We start from the raw sequence: 22409 nt of genomic DNA on the forward strand, positions 1-22409 counted from the left end.
TTGAGTTCAATGCTCCCGTTCATGCTTATGTAAGTCAAGTAACTTACAACCAAGCCAAAGGGGGTCGGACCTCACCTTCTTCATCTTAAACCTCATAAACATCCTCCTTTCCTTTCCTCTCATCTACATACACCAAACACCAAACACCCACCTACATACACACACCGCAGAGAAAAAATAAAAATAAAAATGTCCCGCAAAGGCGTCGGCCTCGCAGCCTTCGACCGCTCGCGCCTCACCTCCAAACAGTTCGCCTCGCACGGCAACTCGCTCCGCTCCAGCGACGCCCAGGCCCTCGAGAACCAGCTGTCCGTCTTCCGCTCCCTCCTGCAGCAGTTCGCGCAGACGCACGCCAAGGACATCCGCTCGGACCCCTCCTTCCGCGCGCAGTTCGCGCGCATGTGCACCGCCATCGGCGTCGACCCGCTCGCCTCCTCTTCCTCCAGCTCCGGAGGTGGCGGTGGCGGTGGCAGCGGCGGAAGCAGCCTGTGGGCGCAGCTGCTGGGCCGGACGGTCAACGACTTCTACTTCGAGCTCGCGGTGCGCGTCGTCGAGGTGTGCGGCGCGACGCGCGGGGAGAACGGGGGCCTGCTGGGCGTGCGCGAGGTGCGGGAGCGGCTGCAGCGGGGGCGGATGGAGGGGTCGCCCGAGGTGAGCGAGGACGACGTGTTGCGGGCGGTGGGAACCTTGCAGCCCCTGGGCTCGGCGTACGCGGTCGTGCGGCTCGGCAACAAGGCGTACATCCGCTCCATACCCAAGGAGCTCAACACGGACCAGACCGCGGTGCTGGAGGCGGTGCAGCTGCTCGGCTACGTCGCCGTCAACATGCTCATGCTCAACCTGCGCTGGTCCCGCGCCCGCGCGCAGACCGCGCTTGACGACCTCCTTGGCGAGGGCATGCTCTGGGTTGATAAGCAGGCTGCTGAGTGGGAGTACTGGAGCCCCGGGTTCATGTTGGATGTTGACGGCGCTGTTGCGACTGGGGGGTGATGATAAAACAAACGAGCTTTAGGCCCAAGGAATTCATCGATTAGTTCGAGAAGCCAAGCTGCAGGACATGAACCACTACAGCCTAGCCTGTTGCCCAGTCGACCGAGATCAGTAACTTAGGCACTCGGGATATTACGGAGAAAGAGTTATCTTGATAGGCAGAGAGGAATGAGGATATTGGCCATTAACTCGAGAAGGAAGTGGTTGCCATCCCTCGATTGTCCACTCTGCACACCCCCACGGCCACTATCTAGCTACTTATATAACTAGTCGCATACGCAGCGTTCACGCAACGTAAGATGTCGAGGGCACTCGACCAGCTACGGCGCCACCGAGAACTCGGTATTAGGTATTCGGTCAAGGGTACGGATAAGTTATGGGTAAACAATCAATCACTCTAGTTAAGGCTTTCCAGGAGTGGCAGTGTCATGTCGACTGGGTGCCTAGGTACGTATCTTACTGATTCTACGACACAGTCGTTGGGAGCCGTATAATAAAAAACACTCCTAACACCCACCTCGGCACTATTCACCACAGCCATTCAGACAGGCAGTGTACCTAATCAATATCACAATTCATTAAATTGAAGTAATTAATTATACTTATTGAACTATCAAGAACACATTACATATACGCTTCGTTTTTCAGTTTCCACCGATGCAAATGTTTCTTCTTTTTCTTTCTTTCTTCTTCCTTTCTAATCCCATCCTTTTTTCTCCTTTCCATTCCTTCTACCTGACTCCTAGCCTACCCGCTTGCCTGGTTAACCAACCAACAAACCAATCATGGTAAAGAGTTGGCCAGGTCTTCGCATATATCGACATATAGGTATTGTACATAGTGAACCATGCGTTACCTAGGTACGTACAGATTAGGATTCGCCAACTAGGTCTGTCTGTGTGTCTCTGGCTTGACTCTGCTAGTCTCGAGGGGTTTGCTACTGGTTTATATAGTGTAGCATCGTCTGTCCACCCGTCTCCGACTTCGAATGGAATAAAAAGAAGACAGTATATAGTGGACTGCTCGTAGCGAATTCGAAAGTGCAAGGCGATCGTGACCAGCAAGAGGTACCCAAGCTCGAGCAAACAGCCAGGGGTTCTTTGTTTCTTTGTGGGGGTTGGAATCCAATTATTTATACATGTCCACCTCGTCCAACTTATAAAAACCACCTATTGGGTCCTTCTAACTCTTGGGGGGTATCATTGATTATTATTCGAATATTCTCGACGAAGCTTGATTATGTTGTCAAAAGGATCTCCTTCCATTCAACTTGGTCTTTTCATTTGTCTCCTTCGCTTTCGTACTCTTCCGCCCCCTCGGGCTCGGGCTCGGGCTCGGGCTCGTCCTCGTGGGTGTTCTTGGCGTTACTGTTATCTCGATCCTTTAGCCGGTTTGTAAAGGCGTTTAACTTTCCCTTGAAGAATCCGGAGTTGCCCGACTTCTGTTTATCCTTGTCATTGACTGTGGTGACGCTTTTCGTCAATGTTTGGAATGGACTTAGGCTCATACTCGCGCTGGTACTTGGCCGAGGCGGAAAGTCAATCCCTAGACCAGTGTTCGTTCGTTCTGTCGGGGTTGGTGGCCTCATCTTGACAAATGAGGGCAAAGGTGGTGCAGTGCGGCTATTATTGTCCGTGTTGCTATAAAGAGAGCGACTATATGAGCGCGATGAAGTGACACTAGAGCTTCGACTGTTCGATCGCTGCGGCCCCGGGATGTTCGAATGGGCGCTTGTTATGCTTCTCGGCGGTGATTGCGAATAATCAGCCGGGCTAGTTCCATGCAAGCTTGACGAATCATCACTATTTTCGCCGCTGTTAGGTATAGACGGTGTTGCAAGTAGGACGTTGCTAGTAGCAAGCTCCCTCAACTTGCTTTGTTGTGCTATATTGGGTCGATGCTTGCTGAACTTGTTTCCAATAATGGCGCCGGTATGAGAGATCAGAGCCTTGATCACACGAGATTTCAGAGCTAGGGCGAGGTCGAGATTGGACCAGGTCTTGTTGCGGTATTCGATTATAGGCAGCCGGAAAACAAAGTCGTGTACATCTTCCAGATTTCGTTCGCCTTTGCCCTTGTAGCTGAGGCATAGAACAACTGATGGCATCTTGATATACGCAAATGTCATGTAACTGGAGGCGCGCGCCATCATCTTTGTGAGATCATCCGATGGTTTGTCCTCGGAATTAGCAGCTTTTCGGGAGAGTCCGAACCGACCACCCTTCTTATTCTCGCCGCTGACTGAAGCAATCGTCGCCGCTCGGCCGATTACCGCCTTCTGTTGCGGAGGATTGCTGGACTGGAGAGATTCATGTGATGGCTTCTTGCTCAGCGTCTTTTGACCGAAAAGGCGGAACACACTGCCACCGTCACCCGAATGAACACTAGCTGCCTTGAGCTTCTGGTCGCCTTCATCAGACTGGCGTGGATCCAAGGTCATGGTCGGCCGTAGTCGAAGGTCCAAAGACCCTGCCCGCGTGGAAAATGAAGGCTCTTCAGAGAGCGAAGCACCAAGTCTACTAGAGTTAGGCGTAGCTTCATCTGGTATATTTTCGTCCTCCGCATCACCAAGGAAGGTTGATTTGAAAATGAGGGGTGAATCAGTCTCGTCGTCGGCCTGATCCTCATCCATTTCAGGGAATATATATTCAAAGAGCTTCTTCCCCACCTCGTGCTCTAGTTGGATCTTGAGAGGAAACAAGTTGACTTCGAAGTGGTCCATCACAGGTATACCTGCAATGGCCTCCAGCATGTGCCAGTAGACACGAACCATTTGAATCCCATCTAAGCTGGCTAGGGCTGCCTTTTCGTCTTCATAGTAGGGCGCAACCATTTCTGGATAGATCGCATCGGGCATGAGATTTAAGCCCAACACTTTGCCGACTTGCATTAAATTGACATGCGAACCGTCCGAGTTATCGGTCCGGTCGTACTCTACGTCTCTCAATTGCAATTCAACCAGGGGTTCGTTATTATCTCGAATGAGATGCCAGACAATTTCCTTTGCCGAAATAGTCCATCTCAGCAAGGCGTTGCTCTGCGATGCGTTGTCGAACTTTCGTTGCGAGGTGGTGATGGCTTTCATCATAAAGAACAACTCATCCTCACAGGCAGCGAGGTCACGTTCTAGGAGTAGTCTATCTTGCCATCCCTTCCTGTCAAGATATTTCGAATGAACCTGGAAGTGCGCCTTGATATCTTCTAGTTGCCGAATGCGCTCTTGTAACTTGGTAACCATTTCTGGTGTCCCTCGGAGGTCGCTGAAGTCTGACGCCAGTATGATCTTCTCCAACCTCTCATTTCTCGTCTTCTCCAGAGGCTCGCTATACATGAGCAAGTCGAGCACAATGACGTATACGGCGTAGTATTGCGATGAATTGCAGAGAGCCCTAGCCTGAGGAAACTCTACCCAGAGGTTGTCCATCCTGCTTTCGGTGCTCTCTGCTGCGAGGGGATTAGATTCGCTGTTGACCTCATCGTTATACTTCAATCTGAGAGTATTGAACTTGTCGAATCTCAGCATAGCCGATGTCTTCTGCACAACTCTCTTGAACCCGAAAGGGTCGGATTGGAAATCGTACATGACTTCCATGGGTACCCAGGGAGGCCACGACGAACCGGCAGGTGTACCATACGTGTTACCCGAGTACATGGTTAGAAGTTGGCCAGAGAACCATTTTTGGTGTGTCACGAAGAACTGTGCACTATCCATCCTAAGCAAAAATCGTCGTTGGACCAATCCGCTGACCTGATCAAACAGTCTGGCCTTCTCCATAACCTCGACCACTTTGAGGTCCATTCCTTTGGCTGTGATCAGCACCACGTGTTTCTTGTTCTTCTCGCTTTGAAGTTGTATCTGCGGTGCGATCAAACGGACGTGGTATGAATTCTGAGGAGCGAATTCTTCAGCAATGCCGCTAGTAATATCTTCCATGTTCGTATTGACGGGTCCTTCAGACACTGAATATCCATCGGCATCAACATATTTTCTGCCATCTCTTAAAATCTGTTTGATGCGATATTCAATATCTGGATCAGTATCACCGGCCTGCCCACCGCTGGCCGTAGATGAAGGCGCTTGTGTGTCGTTAGGTGCTGTGCTGGCAGGCTTGCTATTTTGTTTGGCCCTGGTTTGTTCTTCGACGATGTCCAGGATGAATTTAACGGCCGGCCGAGATAAGTAGTAGACAAAACCGCGGCGTTGGCTCACTTGGTGGCTATATCGGAGGATGATATTTCGCAGCAGGTTGTTCCATTTCAGCTGCATATTGTGGATAACAAATCTGTTTTTGAAGTCACTTGCGAATTCTGCCCCTGCTGGTACTCTGATCTTTCCGTCCCCAATGTCCGTCCATTCTTGAGATTCATTGCTCGTAGCTTCGTAGCCTCCTGGACCGTCTTGATCATTATTGGATGCGTTGATAGCCATTTGTTGCAGCATGTCTTCCATAAACGATCGTTTCTCTTCCAAGACGGTAGCATGTTTGCTAAGCATTTCAAAGTCCGACTTCAGATCTGGATCGTTGCCATTATCCCGAACCACGCGTAGTTCAGCATCCCCTAGATTCCGTGTATTGGCGGTAATCTGAGTGCGTAATTGGTCCAACCGAGACTGAATGAGCTGAGCTTGAACCCTCCTAGGATCATCATCTTGGCTCATTATACAAAGATGTGTGGGTTCGTCGCCAAATGGACTCGTGCGATCTGGGTCACCATCTATGATACCTTCAATGTCGGTCTGTCTGAAGTAGGTAACACGGGGGGCGAAGACTAAAGGCAAGATCTTTGTGTCTGGGTTAGGTTCCGAGGGCAGGATCCAATCAAGCTCAACAAAATCGTCCATGTCGACCCAACTGAAATCGTTGTCGGGAATGGTGAAATGAGAAAGGTCGGTACCGTCGTCCTCTTGTTGCGTGATTAGAGTTGAAACTGAATTCTTCTTGATGGCCTCAGTTGTCGTTCCCTTCATACTAGCAGAAACGGCACGGACATCTGCGGATACTAGATCGAGCTGAGCTGCGTTCATCTTCATGCCGGTTGTTCTGCCGTTCGTTTTGCGACCCTGATCCCGGGTGTTGAACTCCTCCCGGCGTTGGTGGATGTCGAGCATGAAGCTGTCGAATCGAACTTTAATGCCTGTAGCCGATACAGAGGTCTCGGAATAGTCTTCGACATCTTTATGCTTGTATATATGACTAAGGAACAACGGAGCCAAGAGAAGGTCGTACTTGATCGTACCGAGATGTCTTCCAAACTTTTTGCTGGTCTTTTCTCTTCCAGGCCACAAAGACCCTTGACGAACAGGAAGTGACATCGGGCCACTGAAAAGAGACCACCAGGCAAAGAAATGGGTGAAGAACCGCGGAGTTAGATGCACAGTGTTATAGCTTTTCGATGACTGAACTTCAGATGAAGCCCAATCTCGATCAGCCGGTGCTCTTACTGCGATGGAAAGATGTATATGTTCACTCCTAAAGCCTCGGAAAGCATCATACGGGAGGCCATCATCGCCCACCTCGCTGTACTCAGGGGACTTCATAATGACCTCGTGATGTGGCTTAAACTGGTAATTTCGCTTCCCATCTTCAATGGCCTTTTCGAAGACAAGCCCAGCCATCCAATGGACATTTCCAGATAGTTTCATGACCACCTTCTTGAACGAAGAGCCGGATTTGAAACTGTTTTCGCTTGTCATGCTCTCATCATCTCCAACCTGGCGCGATGCCTCTCTGACCTGGTGGCTATAATCTGGTACTGCGAGGACAAATTCGTCGCTGTTCACCATCATGAACTTCTTCGGGTCATCTACGGTGTGGATGTTCCAGTTCACATTGTTTCGCCAGCATAGCAAGAAACCAGCACCTTCGCCCGTGACACTATACGGATCTCTCGAGCCCTTAAGAGCTAGATGCACATCACCATCCCCTTTCCATGCTACTCGAAGGCGGGAATGGAAGCTGAGTCTGATCTTATCCCAAAACCCTACACGCTCGGAAAGATCCAACGGTGGTTTCGTGAATGACTCGATGGCCATCATCATATCCTGGATAGCTGGCTGATATGAAGGGCCCCAAGTGATCCGGGTGGGATATGCAGTATTGATGTCGGCGTATATGTCCGAGAAGGATTTGACGGGTCCGATGGTGCGACGGACATCAATCGCGAAGCCTCCATTCGGAACTCCCGGCTCTGCATTGCCAGGGGGGGTGATTTGCACTTTGATCCTACGGCTTGACGAGCTGTCCCGGTACTCTTCTGCAATGACAAAGTCCGTTTTGAGGGACAAGGCTGCAAGCTTCGTCGACTGGCCGGGCTTTATGGCAGGGACATGGAGTAGAGGGAGAGGGTAATCCCTGAGGCTCACTCGTAATTCGCCCATACTGACCTGGACATTCATGGGTATTAAAAGGGAATACTTCATATCCCTTGGCATCCCTTTCCCGACACTATGCAGGAAATCCGGTAGCTTTTGCATCGGGAATGATGGCTTATCAATCACTACATGCAAATCAGTTATGACTGCACCCATCAATGCTGGTCGCTGGGGCACTTCGAGGATTTTCTCGTTGTCCTCAAGATCGTCGGGGAGCTGATCCGGGCCCCAGAATAGGCCGCGGAGTTCCTTCATGCCGTTCCTTGCCATTACATAGTGATGATTAATGCGCTTTTTCCAGCTTTGAGCGTTGTGCTCGTGAAGCTTGACCCTGGCTTCTTGAATGGACACGTGTGCCCGCCCACTCATACTAGGTATTGCTTCTGGATCATACCGAGGGTTCTGGGATTCGCTATGAGACCGTTGACTACGGCCTATTTTGGAGAGGCCATCCTCACTCTTGCTACGCGCGAAGGATGTGTTCGGAGCACCGGTCCTGCCTCTAGGCATCGCCGATCGATTGCGAAGCCGATGCGAATCTTTTCTTGTTTCTTCTTCGTGTATTTTCTTCGCCTTGACCCGGAAAGCTTCTTCGCGTGCGAGGCGCTGCAGCTGCTCTACCCGTCCAGCTCTGTAGATAACCCCCAGTTTCCATTCGAAGGCACCATCTTCAAGCTCAAACAAGAGAGTACGGGTCCTAAAAGAGATCTTTGGGACGTTCTTGGGGCCCTCCGGTGGCTTTTCTAGTATGTACTCATTTGTGCCAGTTTTGAAACGGTGGTGAAGTTGCTCGCTTGCTTTGATAACATTGATGATGTTGTCAGATATCTCACTAATAATCAGTTCGTGAGGAACTGCTAGTCGTATAGCATCAGTCACTACGTCAAACATTTTATCATCATGGAAACCTCCTGATGACATCTTTCTGCGTGACTCGCGATAATCTAAACGAATAGTCTTGATACTTGCAATACGCGCCCAAACTCCCCGCATTCGAGGTGCGCCAGCATACAGACGTATTAACTTCGAGAAGAAGAATGGGGACGACCACCTCTGCCGACCAGCCTCCACGCCGTAGATCTGCAGCATCAAAGGCGGATCATCAGGCATTTCGGCCTTGACCTGAATCAGAGCAGCCTTGATGTCAAACGTAACGAGCTCCTTCGAAATCCGATGAAAACCGTCCATCTGGTTAGCGATTGGCGAATCTGGCGATACCATGGGCGGGCTTAAGTAGCCTGTCCTTGGGCTTGCTGGTTCTGGACGTTGCGATTCCGTTTGCGATTCCGGTCCTCTCGTGAACGCCTTTTGTAAAACCATGATGGCAACACCCACTGAATAATGGCGGAAGAGCGAGTAGCGGAGAAGGAGGGTTTTCATATGAGAATGAACGTGGAGAATCGGTCCTTGAGCATCACTATGCGTTGATAGAGCTATTTCAAATCGAGGCATCTGAATAAACGGCTCTACTTCCCATTTCTCTGGCGCTTCAATTATGAAAACTTCCAGACCACGTGTGTGAACCGTAAGTTTCCGCCCATCGCCGTCGCTCTGCTGCTTTTTCCGTGGGGACGGCGGCATAGAAAGGGAGCTCAGAAATTCCGGATCGGGGAGGAATGACCGACTCACTGTTCGTCTCCTGGACATTGGCCGGTTCTTAACAGTGTCTAATCTTTGAGCACGATACTCAGCCGACCACGAATCCATCTGTAACACTATGCCTCGGGTAAGCCCTGGGAAGTCATCGTCGCTTCCAGTCACCTCGGCACTGAAGTCCTCAACCTGCACTGTGAAATGAAGCAGCCACTGCGGCAAGGCGCGAACGGCATTTGGCGACTTTTGTGTCCTAAATCTTGCCTGCTTGTCCGGCTTGGTATCCAGCTTCAACTGGCGAAATATCTGACGTAGACCATTCGTGATTTCAGGACGAGTCATACGAATGGCAAAAGTCTGCAAATGGCCGGTGGCAATTACATGGACGTCAGGAGTCGCCGAGAGTTGGATCTTTAAGTCAAAGGATTCCGTTTCAATCAAGTCAAAGCGATTGCCTTGGGTTGTCTGATAATAGAGGTGGTGCGTCTGAACTCGCATAGACGACGCTAAGGAGTAATGCATGTCTTCTACTGCCGAATGGAAGGATTCAAGATCTAGAGAAATAGAGGAGATCGAAGAAATTATTAAGTCGAATTCGTCTGGGTCGTCGGTCTTTTCGACTGGAGGAAGCGATATCCTTAGGACTGGTTCGTGCATAGAAAACTTGATGTTGGCTTTTGGCAGCAGGCGAGAAATAAGCCTGTGTCTCTGTTGTACGCGAGCCTTTGGTGCTTTGGGCTGGCGCCGAAGGAGAGCAAGAAGCACTGGAATATGTTTTGGATCTAGATCAATAGAAGGTGAAGTAACAACAGAATTGGCGAAGAGGATGTTCGCATTCCTCTCTTCAGCGCTTCCCACATCAGAGAGCTCTACGGTTTTCGAGGGCAGAGTAGTTTTCACCGTTGTGGTGGCCATGGGAACATATATCACCCTTTCTGGCTTTCCATTGCCATCGTCAAATCCGACGGAGATTGAGAGCGCAACAGCCAGAGCTTCATGTGCAATATCCTTTGAGGGAAAGTACATTCGATGAGCTGGAGACTTAGGATCTAACCGATGCAAGTCGATACCGACCTCCTTCATAGAGGCATTCAGAAGTAAAGGCAGTCCTGATGATTTCACGCCAGTTATCTCCTTGGTAAAGCTAACAAAGCTTACTGCAAATTGAACTTCCTTGATTCCTCGAAGTATAGAGCTCACAAACTCTTTCGAATCGGATACCGTCTGCATTAACTCTTGATCGGTACTGCCAGGCGTGCTGATCTCTTGGATGACCTTGTCGACTGCCACTTCCAGTGACTCAACCTGCTTGTAGGTTGCCTGGTATGGACCCCTGGATTTCTGGAAACGCTCCATGCAGCTTATCATATCGTCGTAAGGAATATGGACTCTCCCAAGTTTCAGAGCAATGGCAGCATCTCGAAGCCCGTCGAGATCATCGTATAGGAATCCATGGATGTTGAGGGTGGCACTATCCAATATCTCTATAGCCTCACCTCCCTTAGCCGTGAACAGGACACTTCGCAATGTAACAATCCATTCAGCGGACTGTTGTTGCCGGAGTTTGTCGGATCTGGTCTGGAAGAAAAAGCGTGCGCGATCGACCATACGATTACGTGTATCCAGGGCCATGGTGAAGCTACCGAACTGCACCTTACCAACATCCACAATGTGAACCGCTGAGTCGGTGGCCACCATATCCACCATGCGAAGCCAATCGACATTTCGGTGAAGCTTCTTTATGCGTTCTTTTAGCTTTGTGAGCTGTTTCCAAGTAGCACTGCGAGTGTCCTTCGGAGTAGTCCGCTTGGAATGCTTAGGTGGAGTCTTGGTCTTGTCATCTTGTAGTCCCTTATCTCCCTCATCTTCACTCTCACTTCCACTGGAGTCAACTCCTGATTTTTTGCGGCCCTCAAGCTGTTTGATGTCCGCCGTCACAACCAATTCGCTCACGACAATGCTAAGCCAAGTTGGTTGAGAGAAAGTTGGGCGGTGGAGGTTAAGGCCGAGGCCACGAATCTGGATCTTGATGCCATCTTTAGGGGTATAGGCTAGTCGTCGCAGGGAGAAGTATCCAACTCGTTGTATGGATATGCCGGTTAATATGCGAAGCGCGGCAAAGAGAACGAAGGACGATAGGTATAGGAGGAGGAGGAGGCCGAATATGAAGGTCGGGTTTAGGAGTGCCATAACGAAAGCACCTTAGGCGAGGCGCGTCCCGCGTTGCTGGCTTACAATAAGAGATTAGTATGTCACTTGGAGGTAGGTATCAGCAGTTTTATTCGTACATGATGCCGTTGATTTCTTGCTTTCCCTGCATCATCCGAGTCTTCGAAGTAGGGGCTGGTTCATCTCGTTGCACATCGAAGTTGGTTGGTAGGTAAGGTAAGTAGGGGATAGGAGGTAAGATGTTGGTTAAGGGATGTAAGAATAGGTACTATGTAGGCTTTGTTCTCCCCTAATTTGCACTTGTCCTCTTTTTTTTTTTAATTGTACCTTGAAATTCCTACGCACTTAGATGCACGTGCGACGTGGACCCGTTAATGGTGAGGTAGCCGGCTAGGTACGACGCAGGTAAGCATGAGCTTTGAGCTTAAGCTTGAGCCTCAAAGTTGTTTAACGTTAGGATCATCACACATGTGCAGTTCTGTCACCGGCGGGAGGGATCGTTGATCGTTGTTAGTTAAAAATAAATAAAAAGATCGTTAATGTGAGATTAGGTACTACTATAGATAGGTAGGTACCTACATATGTACTGTAGGTGCTGTAAATTATGTACACTACCTAGTATTCCATTTGAACAGCGTTGAAAAAGCTGACTGGCTAGTTGGTACCTGCCACTATTACAGGAAATATGATAGGATCAGATAGGTATTGTACAGTACCTACTAGGTAGTGATACAATGTAGTATGCACGTCACAACGCAGCAGCCGCATTGGTGGAAAGCATGCGCTAAAACATAATCTGCACTATTACAGTTAATTCGAACCTTTGACCGGTACCACCGGTTAGTAGCCTGATACTAGTGCTACTTGCATCACCAATTATAACCCCTGAGTAAATCCACTGACAGGGAAACGTTTGTGATCCAAGGCTGACTGATATTTGACATGTTCGTGAAAGAGTTTAATCATACATACATACATATGTAACTAATACTTCAACAGCCCCTTGATGTAGTGGTATACAACTTGAACATTGAATCGGGTTTTTAGTTATAAATTTATAATTTAATACTCATTTACTTATTGCGTGGTCTCGTTCAAGAGCATTGATCTGATAGGAAATGAGCCAACTTCGGTTGAACCCGTCCCGTCTTTTCCGCCCTTTCGTTTAGTCAATGAATTTGTCTATCTTAATATTCAAGTCCCCATTTCATTTTATGTACGTGGATATGTAAATACATATGTAGTTAATACATAGTGTGTGTAAAGGTCTCGACTCTCAAGGAGTTAAGCTAAGATTGATTGAATAAATTAAATATTTTGTACATGAGTAGAACGCCCGGAGAATTATGCATGTATATCGCCACCGACCCATCAATGTATGCCAACGCACATAATACATTCTGACCTTAGGTACGAAGTAACTATCGTGACCCAAGAGGATATCCACTTCGTGTTTACCTACATATGTAGGTATGCACAAAGGTATGTACTACATAGGTAAACCAGACCGCCTGACTCCTCCAATGTTTCCAATAACCGGCCCAAACTCCACAAGATAATACGTAGTCTATTTGAATTGCTGAAAACAGACTGCGTAGATCAAATATGCTAGAGCCTTGATCGGACAGCCTCAAGTCTGTATTTGACATCCTTGAGTGCCTTGGTGCTAGGTGACCAATCATCAAACTGCTGAAGCAATTCAGCCGTCTCTGAGTATAATTCCGTCTTGACAAACTCTTCTTCCAATAGCCCACGCATAATCCACGGCAGCAAAAAGGGGTTGGGATTCACTAATTTGTCTGGCTTTTGAATTCGGCAGGGCACGCCAGAAACATCAGTTGTTTCGAGAGCATGCGTTAGGGCCAGGCTTTGGTAGGTAGGTTAGTAATCTTCATGTACGCAACGATTTTGCTTGGGACTTACTCGTAGACCTGTTGATCGTCGTAGAGCCTCGAATGGCCATCTCCTGAATAGAGACTTCCAGCAAGCGACACGGAAAGCTCACGGATGAGCCCGTGGTCGGAGATTCCCAGATTCCGAAGTTTTAGTGCGAACCCAACTAGATGGGCTATGAAATCTGGAGCGTGAACTCGTCCATCTATGAATACAGCACGATATATATAAGGATGCGATGCAGGCGCATATATCGCAGATTCTAATGGAACCAATTGGTCGTCGATGCTACCAATATACTACAATCCTTAGCATCTAATAAAATAGCACGGTGATAAGGAAAGGGCTGAGAATCGGAAGATCTTACTGTAATACGTGCACCATAGCCAACAACCACCTCGAGCGCATGTTGATATCTTTTGGATATGTCGCTGTCCGGCTCTGCAAACTGCCAAAGTTCGGCAGCCGAACCCATGATCACTGCAGCACCTATGGTCAATAATGATTGTTCATACCTTGGGGACCTGTTCTTAGGCAATGAAACCTGCATAGGCTTCGCAAGGTGCGTATATAGCCCCAAAAGAAAAGTACGGGAGGATTTAAGTGATTCAAAATTACTTACTACCCATACCGGACTTGTAGTCAGGAAAAGGTCCGAGAGAAACACCCGCTAATTTCCAAGGTCAGTCATAAGTACCGCGTTGGTTATTAAGGATATGGTTTACTGACCCATAGCGCACACACTGATTCTGGAGCGGGTTACGATCTCTAAGTCTATCAGCTTTTCGAGTAGCATTAAACCAACAGGGACCCCTTGGGAATGGCAGGCTAGAACAATAAGATCAGCGCCACGGATGTGGTCGACCCAGTTAAGAAGAAGCTTCCACAGGTTGTCGACCCTCTCTCCGATCTTGCCCTCGCCCTCAAGAGCGACTTTTTCTATCTCGCAGTCACCACAGCCATGGCTATCCGCCCATCTTCTAATCGCGTCGGCACCATGGTTCGCGAAACGAATAGAAGTTCCAGTGGGTTGACCTATCATCGGCCTGAGATATGAGGCTGGGAAAAGACCGTCTGCTTCATGTTAGTCCCCTGATCAAAAGCCCGAAACTTACTCCCAACAACACATGTTCCATCATGCAAGATAAGACAAGGATACACAAAATAGAAACGTTGCGACATACTACAAAGACGTTAGCTTCTATGAAGGTAGCAAAACTGAGAGCGCAAGACTAAATGCCAAGTTTTGGGACGAGTCCCAAATGGATAAATCTCCATACGTACCGTATACCAATAGCGACAGCCTTCTTTATTTTGGGGGGCTCCTTGACAAGGAAAACGTGGTTTGCGGGGGGCTGTTGGGTTCGTAGAAGTAGCTGCGTAATCTGCTTAATGATAGATGGGTTGTTCTTCATCCGGTACGTATTACGAAACGAGGGTAGAAGCGAATTTTGTGCAGAAGACTTGCTTTGTGTCGGAATAGTTGATCTCGACGGTGTCGTCTTGGTAGATATGTCGGAATGCGGAGTGCCTGGTCTGGAAATCGGATTATCTATGTCTATAGATTGTGGTCGCACCCTCTTATTCCGCTTAGATAAAATTGCCTTGGCTGGAATTTCCTTCGGCATACTCGAAGGTTCCTTCACAAGCGAAGGATTCCCATCAACTTCGGCACTACTTGAGCGTTTTGGGTGTGCCTCAGACCCATCTCCAATAATAGCAAGCTCGCCAGGCTCCGAGGCACCAGCTGTTTTCGCCTCATCCTTTGGGCCTGATGTATCTCTTGACCAGAACGCCCAGGTTGAACTTCCGGACGGCCTGGCAACTTCTAACGCTTTTGTCTGTGGAGCATCTTCCATGACCACATCCTCCGTATTCTGGGGGGCAGACTCTTGGGCTGATACTTCAAGATTGGTGGTCATTTGCGCCGAGGGTACTGGTACCGTCGTGGCCGGTGCTGATGAATACCAGAAGCCGAACCATGATGTTGCAGGCTTTGTAGATCCAGCATCATCTCCCGGCGCGAGTGTAGGTTCGGGAGATGTTTGCTCAGGCGGATTTGGTTGCACATTTTCGGGTTCTTTTGGCGGATCAACTTCCATAACTTCGTCCTTCGGTACGTCTGCCATAGGCGGTTGTGAAACTTGTGATGACATACCGAGCCATCCCAACCAGCCAGAGGCCTGGGGTTGCTGCGTTGCTTCTACCGATGGTTTTACTTCTTCGTTGCCTTTGGCTGTGCTAGGTGTCCCTCGATCCTTCGGTGCATCCGCCCCATTAGTACTATCAGACTTGGTCGCTTCCTGAGGTTTTATTGTAGAGTTTCTACCCTCTTGGTCAGATTGCACGACCGTCTCGGACATCTTAGGAGGTGTGCTCGTAGGTTGGTCATCAGGAATGCTCGAAGTGTCGCTCTTCTTGGTGTCAAAGCGGCTAAAGTCAGGAGAAGCATCGGGACGTAGTGTGCCGCCCATGATATTTTGATGAGATACTTGGGTCGAAGCAGAGGATTTGGGTACTCGAGGCCAGGAACCATACCAACTCCGAGACTTGCGCACCTAAGGTTTATGGCATGCCTCGGTCAGCAAGGAGCTCTTTGGGGATTATTGGTTTTACGACGAATCATATAAATGAATGAATGAATGAATGAATAGATGGATAAATCATCTGGTAGATTACAGACCTGCTTTATATCATTGATTCTAGAAGATGAAGGCGTGTTTGAACCATCTTTTTTCGCGGGTGGCATTGATGGAGTTGTAGGCGAAAATAACAATTTGGACGACTTTGACGACTTTGACGACTTCGAGGATAGTGACGCAATGGAATTATTGGCCTGTGATGGTAAAGTCGCAGGTAAAGTGGCATTACTCTTATCTTCAGTAGAAGGATTTGGCCTTATACGCTTTCGAGGGCTCATGCTTATTAGGTATTATCATCTCCGTAAAAGACCGACTTGAGTCAAGTTAGCAAGTTTGTGTTATTTGTGTGTTATTTGTGTGTTATTTGTTATTGTTATTTGTTATTTTGTATTGTTAATAAGTTTAAGTTGTAAATCCTTTATGCGTCGCGCCTGTTAAAAAAGGTTTGAGATTGTCAGGCAGTAAGGTGTCTACTCGTAATAGGTTGCATACCAACCTTCCAGTTGCTAAACCTACCCTGAGCCTCGGAGCTGCAAGCTGTAGTGGGACCGGTGGGACGTTAGCATGCTAACTTTACCCCCCTGAAAGCCAAAGTCAAATGTACAATACCTACTAGGCAGTTAACTACTAACTAACTAGGTACTAGGTAGTTATTGCCACTAGAAGCCTTCGATGTTGGAGGTTCATACGGCATAGTACAGTTGTATTTACGGTGGGGTGAGTGGGCCCCTTCTTAAATTTATGTAACTAGTCTTATCTAACTTCAAAGTCTATCGATAACCGATAACGAGCAGCTAAGGAAAAAAAAAAAGTTATTAGATGTCTGGGCCAGAAATGTTCTAATGCAGATTTCCTAACTACAAGCGCCAATATACACCTAACATAAGTTGATGTCCATTCTATCGTATCAATGGGCTCACTAAAAAGGAAAGATGCCCCTGGAGCATCTTCAGTGTTGAAAGCACCCAAAGCGCAAAGTGATTCGCGACCGTCGAAACGATCCAAGTCCGACAAGACATCTGCTCCGAAAGATGCGAAAGATGCGAAACCGACTACGAATCCCAAACCTGCAATTGCAACTACGGTCTCGCGCTTAAAAGAAGAAGAGCCTTTATTTCCTCGTGGTGGTGGTAGCGTCCTTACGCCCCTTGAACATAAGCAGATATCAATACAGGCAAAACAGGATGTTCTCTTCGAGCAGGAGTCTGGTCAGGGTATAAAGAAGCCAGAACGAGCCCCCAAGAAGAGAAGATCTAAGCCCTCGAAGGACGGGAAACTTGGAGGTGCCAATGACGATGAAGAAGGTGCAAAGATTGAAAGTCTCAACTATAAGGTATGTTCTAATTCAACCTCATTCCTCTTCCCAATTTCATTCATTATATACTTACAATCATATCCAGAGATTGGTTAAAGGTTCTCTAGTCCTTGGTCAAGTCGCCGAAATCAATCCATTAGAATTAATACTCGCTCTACCCAACAACCTCTCTGGTCATGTGCCAATTACGGCCATCTCTCCTGCTTTGAACGACAAGATAGCAGCCGAAGCCGCGGACGAAGAGGAAGAAGCAGATGATGCTGAGGATGATGGTCTTAACCTGAAGGACATGTTCAAAATCGGCCAGTACCTCCGCGCTTATGTCACATCAACCATCGAAGAGTCGACGGCCACTTCCGCGAAACCTAGGAAACATATTGGGTTATCGCTACGTCCAGATCTCACGAATACGGGCTTAAGTAGCCAGGATGTTGTCCCGAACTGCACAGTAATGGCAACGGTCGTTAGTTCTGAGGACCACGGTTTCGTCATGGAACTTGGGCTTCATGATTCAGATCTCCGTGGATTCTTACCCCGGAAAGAGCTGGCCGAGGGTATTTCTGACTCCCAAATGCAGCCTGGGGGTGTTGTTCTCTGTCTCGTGACGGGCAAAAGCGCCAACAGCAAGGTTGCGCAGCTGACCACTCTCCCCAAAAAGATTGGAAAGGTTCAGAACTTTCCGTCGGAAGCGACTACGATCAACTCATTCTTGCCAGGATCCGCAGTAGAGTTCATGGTATCTGACATCGCCAAACGTGGGATAATCGGCAAGATCATGGGATCGTTAGATGTCACGGCTGATTTGATCCATTCAGGCCTTGGTCCCAAAGCCTTAGATCTAGAATCCAAGTTCAAGGTTGGGAAGAAATACAAGGCCCGCGTAATATGCAATTTCCCAGCAGCCCAAGACCCAAAACTAGGCATTTCTCTCCTGGATCACGTGGTATCCTTGAGTTCAATGTCGACTTCTTCGAGTAAACTACCCATGGAAGCTCTCCCAATATCTTCAGTGGTAGAGAAATGTACCGTCACTAAGGTCGATCCAGAGATTGGTCTATTTGTCGATATTGGCATCGAAGGAGTACCTGGGTTTGTGCACATATCTAGAGTCAAAGACGGCAAGGTCGATATTCTTTCCGAGTCATCTGGTCCCTTCAAAACAGGCTCTATACATCGCGGCCGGGTGGTAGGATACAACGCCATCGATGGCATGTTTCACCTATCATTCGAGAAACATATTCTAGAGCAGCCCTTCCTACGAATTGAAGACATACCCATTGGCGAAATTGTCCATGGGGAGGTTGAGAAATTGATGATAAACCAAGACGGTGTTAGTGGTCTTCTCATCAAGCTTGCAGAAAACATTGTTGGGTTTGTCCCGGAAATGCACATGGCAGACGTTCGACTACAGCATCCAGAAAAGAAATTTCGAGAAGGCCTCAAGGTCAAAGCCCGAGTCCTGTCGACAGATCTAGTTAAAAGACAGGTCAAGCTCACACTGAAGAAAACCCTCGTTAATTCTGAGACAACTCCTCTCAAGTCCTTCGATGAGGTATCTGTCGGTCTGCAAATTCCGGGTACAATCATCAAGGTGCTCAACAATGGTGCCATTGTGAAGTTTTACGGGTCTCTCAGCGGGTTCTTGCCTGTATCGGAAATGAGCGAGGCCTACATTCAAGACCCAAAAGAACATTTCCGAGTTGGCCAAGTTGTCAGTGTCCACGTCTTGAGTTTTGACGTCGAGGCTCAAAAGCTCTTCCTTTCTTGCAAAGACCCATCTGCCTTCGGTCTCGACAAGCAGATAGCTCTAAAGCAGCTCAAACTTGGAGAAATTGTCTCTGCTAAAGTTGTTCAGAAGACCGAAGATGACGTGTTTGTTGAATTAGTCGGCAGTTCATTGAAGGCCATGTTGCCAATATGGCATCTAGCCGATCGACCCAGCAAGTGCCAATCTGCCTTGAAACGCATCCATGTTGGACAAGTTCTCAATGATCTTGTAGTACTGGACAAGAACGAAGGTCGTCGGTACATAGCATTGTCAAGGAAGCCTAGCTTCATCAAGGCCAGCCAAGATGGGAAGCTTCTTACGTCCCTGGAGGAAGCTAAAGTTGGTGAACTTCGACAAGGTTTCGTCAGAAATATTACCGCCACAGCAGCTTTCATTCAATTCTGTGGCCATATTACCGCCTTACTACCTAAGTCGAAATTGCTACAGGAAGATCAGAAGAAGGAGAGCTTCGGGCTGGAAAAGTATCAGCCTATATTTGTTAAGATCGATTCTATCGATACGGACCATGACAGAATTGTTGTTGCTTCATCTTCTTTTGAGGGAGACAAAGTCCCCAAAGACAGCGCTGCCTCTGATCTATCAAACAAGATCGAAAACCCAGTAGATGAAACCATTTCATCAATGGATGACCTGTTCATCGGAAAAGTCACCAAGGCGAAGATTACATCTGTTAAGAGTACACAGCTGAACGTCAAACTTGCCGACAATGTACAAGGTCGCATAGACGCCTCTCAAGTATTTGATTCTTGGAAGAAAATATCGAATCCAAAGGCACCATTGAGTTCTTTCCGAGCAAATAACACCATCAAAGTTCGGGTTCTGGGTATTCACGATGCCAGGAATCATCGCTTTTTGCCTATCACGCATCGTTCGTCTCATACAGTCCTCGAGTTATCCGCGAAGCCAAGCGATCTAAAGCAAGATTCACCCCTAACAATATCATACGACAATCTAAAACTAGGCTCTACGCATCTTGGTTTCGTAAACAACGTGGAGAAAAACTCACTATGGGTGACCCTTTCGCCTAATGTGCGAGGCAGGATCAACACCATGGAAATATCTGATGACGTATCTCAGCTTGGCGATTTGGCATCTGCCTTCCCAGTTGGATCGGCGTTACAAGTTCGCGTTCTGTCGGTGAACGCGGCTGAAAGGCGTCTAGACCTCTCAGCACGCTCTTCTAGTTCCTCGGCAAACCTCACTTGGGAGAAATTAAAGCCGAACATGGTCCTTCCCGTTCGCGTCACCAAGATCAATGAACGACAGGTTATAGTGCAACTCAGTGACGTTATCTCTGGACCGGTTCACTTGATTGATATCAGTGATGATTATGACGAGGCAAACACTTTGTCATATAACAAGAACGATGTCATCAGGGTATCAATTGTCGACGTTGACAAAAGCAACAAGAAGCTTCGACTCTCGACACGTCCCTCAAGAGTGTTGAACTCTTCTCTGCCTGTCAAAGACCGTGAGGTTACCAAAACAGCCCAAGTCAATGCAGGGGACGTCCTACGAGGTTTTGTGAAGAACGTTTCTGACAAGGGGTTGTTCGTGAGTCTTGGTGGAAATGTTACGGCTATGGTTAAAATATCCGATCTTTCGGATAAATACTTAAAAGACTGGATGGACGAGTACCAAATCGACCAGCTTGTCAAGGGCCGCATCACATCAGTCGACACCACCTTGGGCCACGTGCAGATGAGCCTCAAGTCTTCGGTGGTCGACAATAAGTTTGTTTCGCTCACCAACTGGTCGGACCTTCGTGAAGGCCAAATAGTTATCGGGAAAGTCCGAAAGGTTGAGGAATTTGGTGCATTCATCGTCATTGAAGGCTCCGCGAACGTTAGCGGGCTATGCCATCGCAGCGAAATGGCTGAGAAGGCTGTCGAAGATGCGCGGAAGCTCTTTAGCGAGGGCGACGTAGTCAAAGCCATCATCTTGAAGCTTAATAAGGAGAAGAAACGGATCAATTTCGGCCTCAAGCCCTCATACTTTGAGGACGACGATGGCATGGACGTCGACGAGAGCGATGAGGATGATGAGGCCGGCGCTGCATTATTCGACGACGAAGATGAAGCCAGTGAAGACGATACTGACATGGAAGATGCTGGGGCTACCGTGATCATCAAAGGAACTGATAATGATGAAGATGAGGCAAGTGATGATGAAGATACCAAGATGGATGATGATGTTGCCCCTCTCGACGCTGGCGGGTTTGACTGGTCTGCAAAAGCGCTTGATAATGTTGATGCGGCGGATGATGAGTCAGACGCGAATGCGAACACAGATCAGAAGAAAAAGAAGCGACGAAAGCCGCAGATCGAAGTGGACAGGAGCGGTGACTTGGATGCATTTGGCCCAAGAACAGCGGTCGATTACGAGCAGCTCCTTAATCGCCAACCCAACTCGTCCGCATTATGGATTGAGTACATGGCTCATCAGATGCAAGTCAGTGAGCTTGCAAAGGCTCGCGAAGTAGCTGATCGTGCCGTTACGACTATTAACAGCACTGAAGAGACAGAAAAGCTCAACGTCTGGATCGCCTATCTAAACTTGGAGGTTCGGTTCGGAACCCAAGACAGTGTCGATGAAGTTTTCAAGCGAGCCTGCCAAGTAAATGACCAACAGGAAGTTCACCAGCGTTTGGCAAGTATTTATATTCAGGAAGATAAGGCCGGGGTAAGCTATATTCATTCATATTCACCCTTTCGTTAGAAACTTAGGCTGACCAATAATTATAGAAAGCCGACGAGCTCTTCCAGGCCCTCGTCAAGAAGTTTGGGGCCCAGTCGCCCGAAGTCTGGTACAACTACGCGCACTGGCTGCACGCAGTACAGAACCAGCCCGAGCGTGCGCGCGCGTTGCTGTCGCGTGCTACGCAAGCACTTCCGAACCACGCGCGTTTCCCGCTTATGGTCAAGTTTGCGGCGTTAGAGTTCACCTCGCCACATCGAAACCCGGAGCTGGGACGCACCATGTTCGAGGGTCTATTGGCCAGCTTCCCCAAGCGCTTCGACCTCTGGAACCAACTACTCGACCACGAGGACGTACCGGGTGCGGACAAGACCGTCATCCGCGACATATTCGAGCGTGCCACCAAAGTCAAGGGGCTGAAGGCTCGCGCGGCTAAGAAGTGGTTCAAGCGCTGGGCGGACTGGGAGGTGAAGAACGGTGACACGAAGAGCCGTGAGAAGGTTAGCGCGAAGGCTGCTGAGTGGGTAAGGGCTAAGGCGGAGGCTAAGGCGGCAAAGGGGGACGAAGATGATGAGGATGATGACGAGTAAGCGGTAGGGAATGTACTAGGTACCTAGTAGGTAGTCGTGATACCCTCTATTCCTCTTATAAAATAGGATCAACTAAAAGGAAAATAAAATTAACAATGCGTGGGCCCTTATGGATTCTCGCGCGTGAAGCAATCTCCATACCTGCCTACCTAAGTAGGTAAGTAGGCACTCAGACGCTCGAATGTGTCGTTTACAACTCATCGGTAGTTATCTATTAACCCATCATTCCCACCCGTTAGTTATTACATACATACCCCGGCCTGGCTCAGCTTAGCCAGCAACCGTCACCTCTAGTTATTCGTTCATGGAAACAAAATCGATCCAAAGTTTCAAGAGAAAAGTCTACGATAGTTGCAGA

The 22409-nt window shown here is 48.4% G+C and overlaps 4 protein-coding genes across 4 annotated transcripts; 2 read left to right on the top strand and 2 right to left on the bottom strand.

Moving 5' to 3' along the window:
- The first annotated feature begins 32 nt into the window (after positions 1-32).
- Positions 33-1668, top strand: GGS25DRAFT_137321 (ESCRT-2 complex). Its single transcript, XM_049256280.1, has 2 exons — positions 33-1390; positions 1467-1668. Exon 1 carries the CDS (start codon positions 190-192, stop codon positions 988-990), a length of 801 nt encoding a protein of 266 aa, XP_049120390.1. The 5' UTR covers positions 33-189; the 3' UTR covers positions 991-1390; positions 1467-1668.
- GGS25DRAFT_137210 (mitochondrial protein from FMP27-domain-containing protein) lies at positions 1630-11632 on the bottom strand. The gene is made up of 2 exons (XM_049256279.1): positions 11245-11632; positions 1630-11186 (listed from the first exon to the last, which is right to left on the bottom strand). The coding sequence occupies exon 2, from the start codon at positions 11144-11146 to the stop codon at positions 2270-2272; it is 8877 nt and encodes a 2958-aa protein (XP_049120391.1). The 5' UTR covers positions 11147-11186; positions 11245-11632; the 3' UTR covers positions 1630-2269.
- Positions 11633-12329: 697 nt separating this feature from the next.
- GGS25DRAFT_477268 (uncharacterized protein) lies at positions 12330-16209 on the bottom strand. The gene is made up of 6 exons (XM_049259837.1): positions 14304-16209; positions 13748-14092; positions 13641-13688; positions 13386-13498; positions 13049-13317; positions 12330-12992 (listed from the first exon to the last, which is right to left on the bottom strand). The coding sequence occupies exons 1-6, from the start codon at positions 15490-15492 to the stop codon at positions 12734-12736; spliced, it is 2223 nt and encodes a 740-aa protein (XP_049120392.1). The 5' UTR covers positions 15493-16209; the 3' UTR covers positions 12330-12733.
- Positions 16210-16449: 240 nt separating this feature from the next.
- GGS25DRAFT_137407 (nucleic acid-binding protein) lies at positions 16450-22203 on the top strand. The gene is made up of 3 exons (XM_049256281.1): positions 16450-16993; positions 17061-21446; positions 21509-22203. Exons 1-3 carry the CDS (start codon positions 16571-16573, stop codon positions 22049-22051), a joined length of 5352 nt encoding a protein of 1783 aa, XP_049120393.1. The 5' UTR covers positions 16450-16570; the 3' UTR covers positions 22052-22203.
- The last annotated feature ends 206 nt before the right edge of the window (positions 22204-22409 follow it).

Source organism: Hypoxylon fragiforme (assembly GCF_022984875.1).
Source record: "Hypoxylon fragiforme strain CBS 206.31 chromosome Unknown GGS25scaffold_2, whole genome shotgun sequence".
In the NCBI taxonomy this organism is placed as follows: Eukaryota; Fungi; Ascomycota; class Sordariomycetes; order Xylariales; family Hypoxylaceae; genus Hypoxylon; species Hypoxylon fragiforme.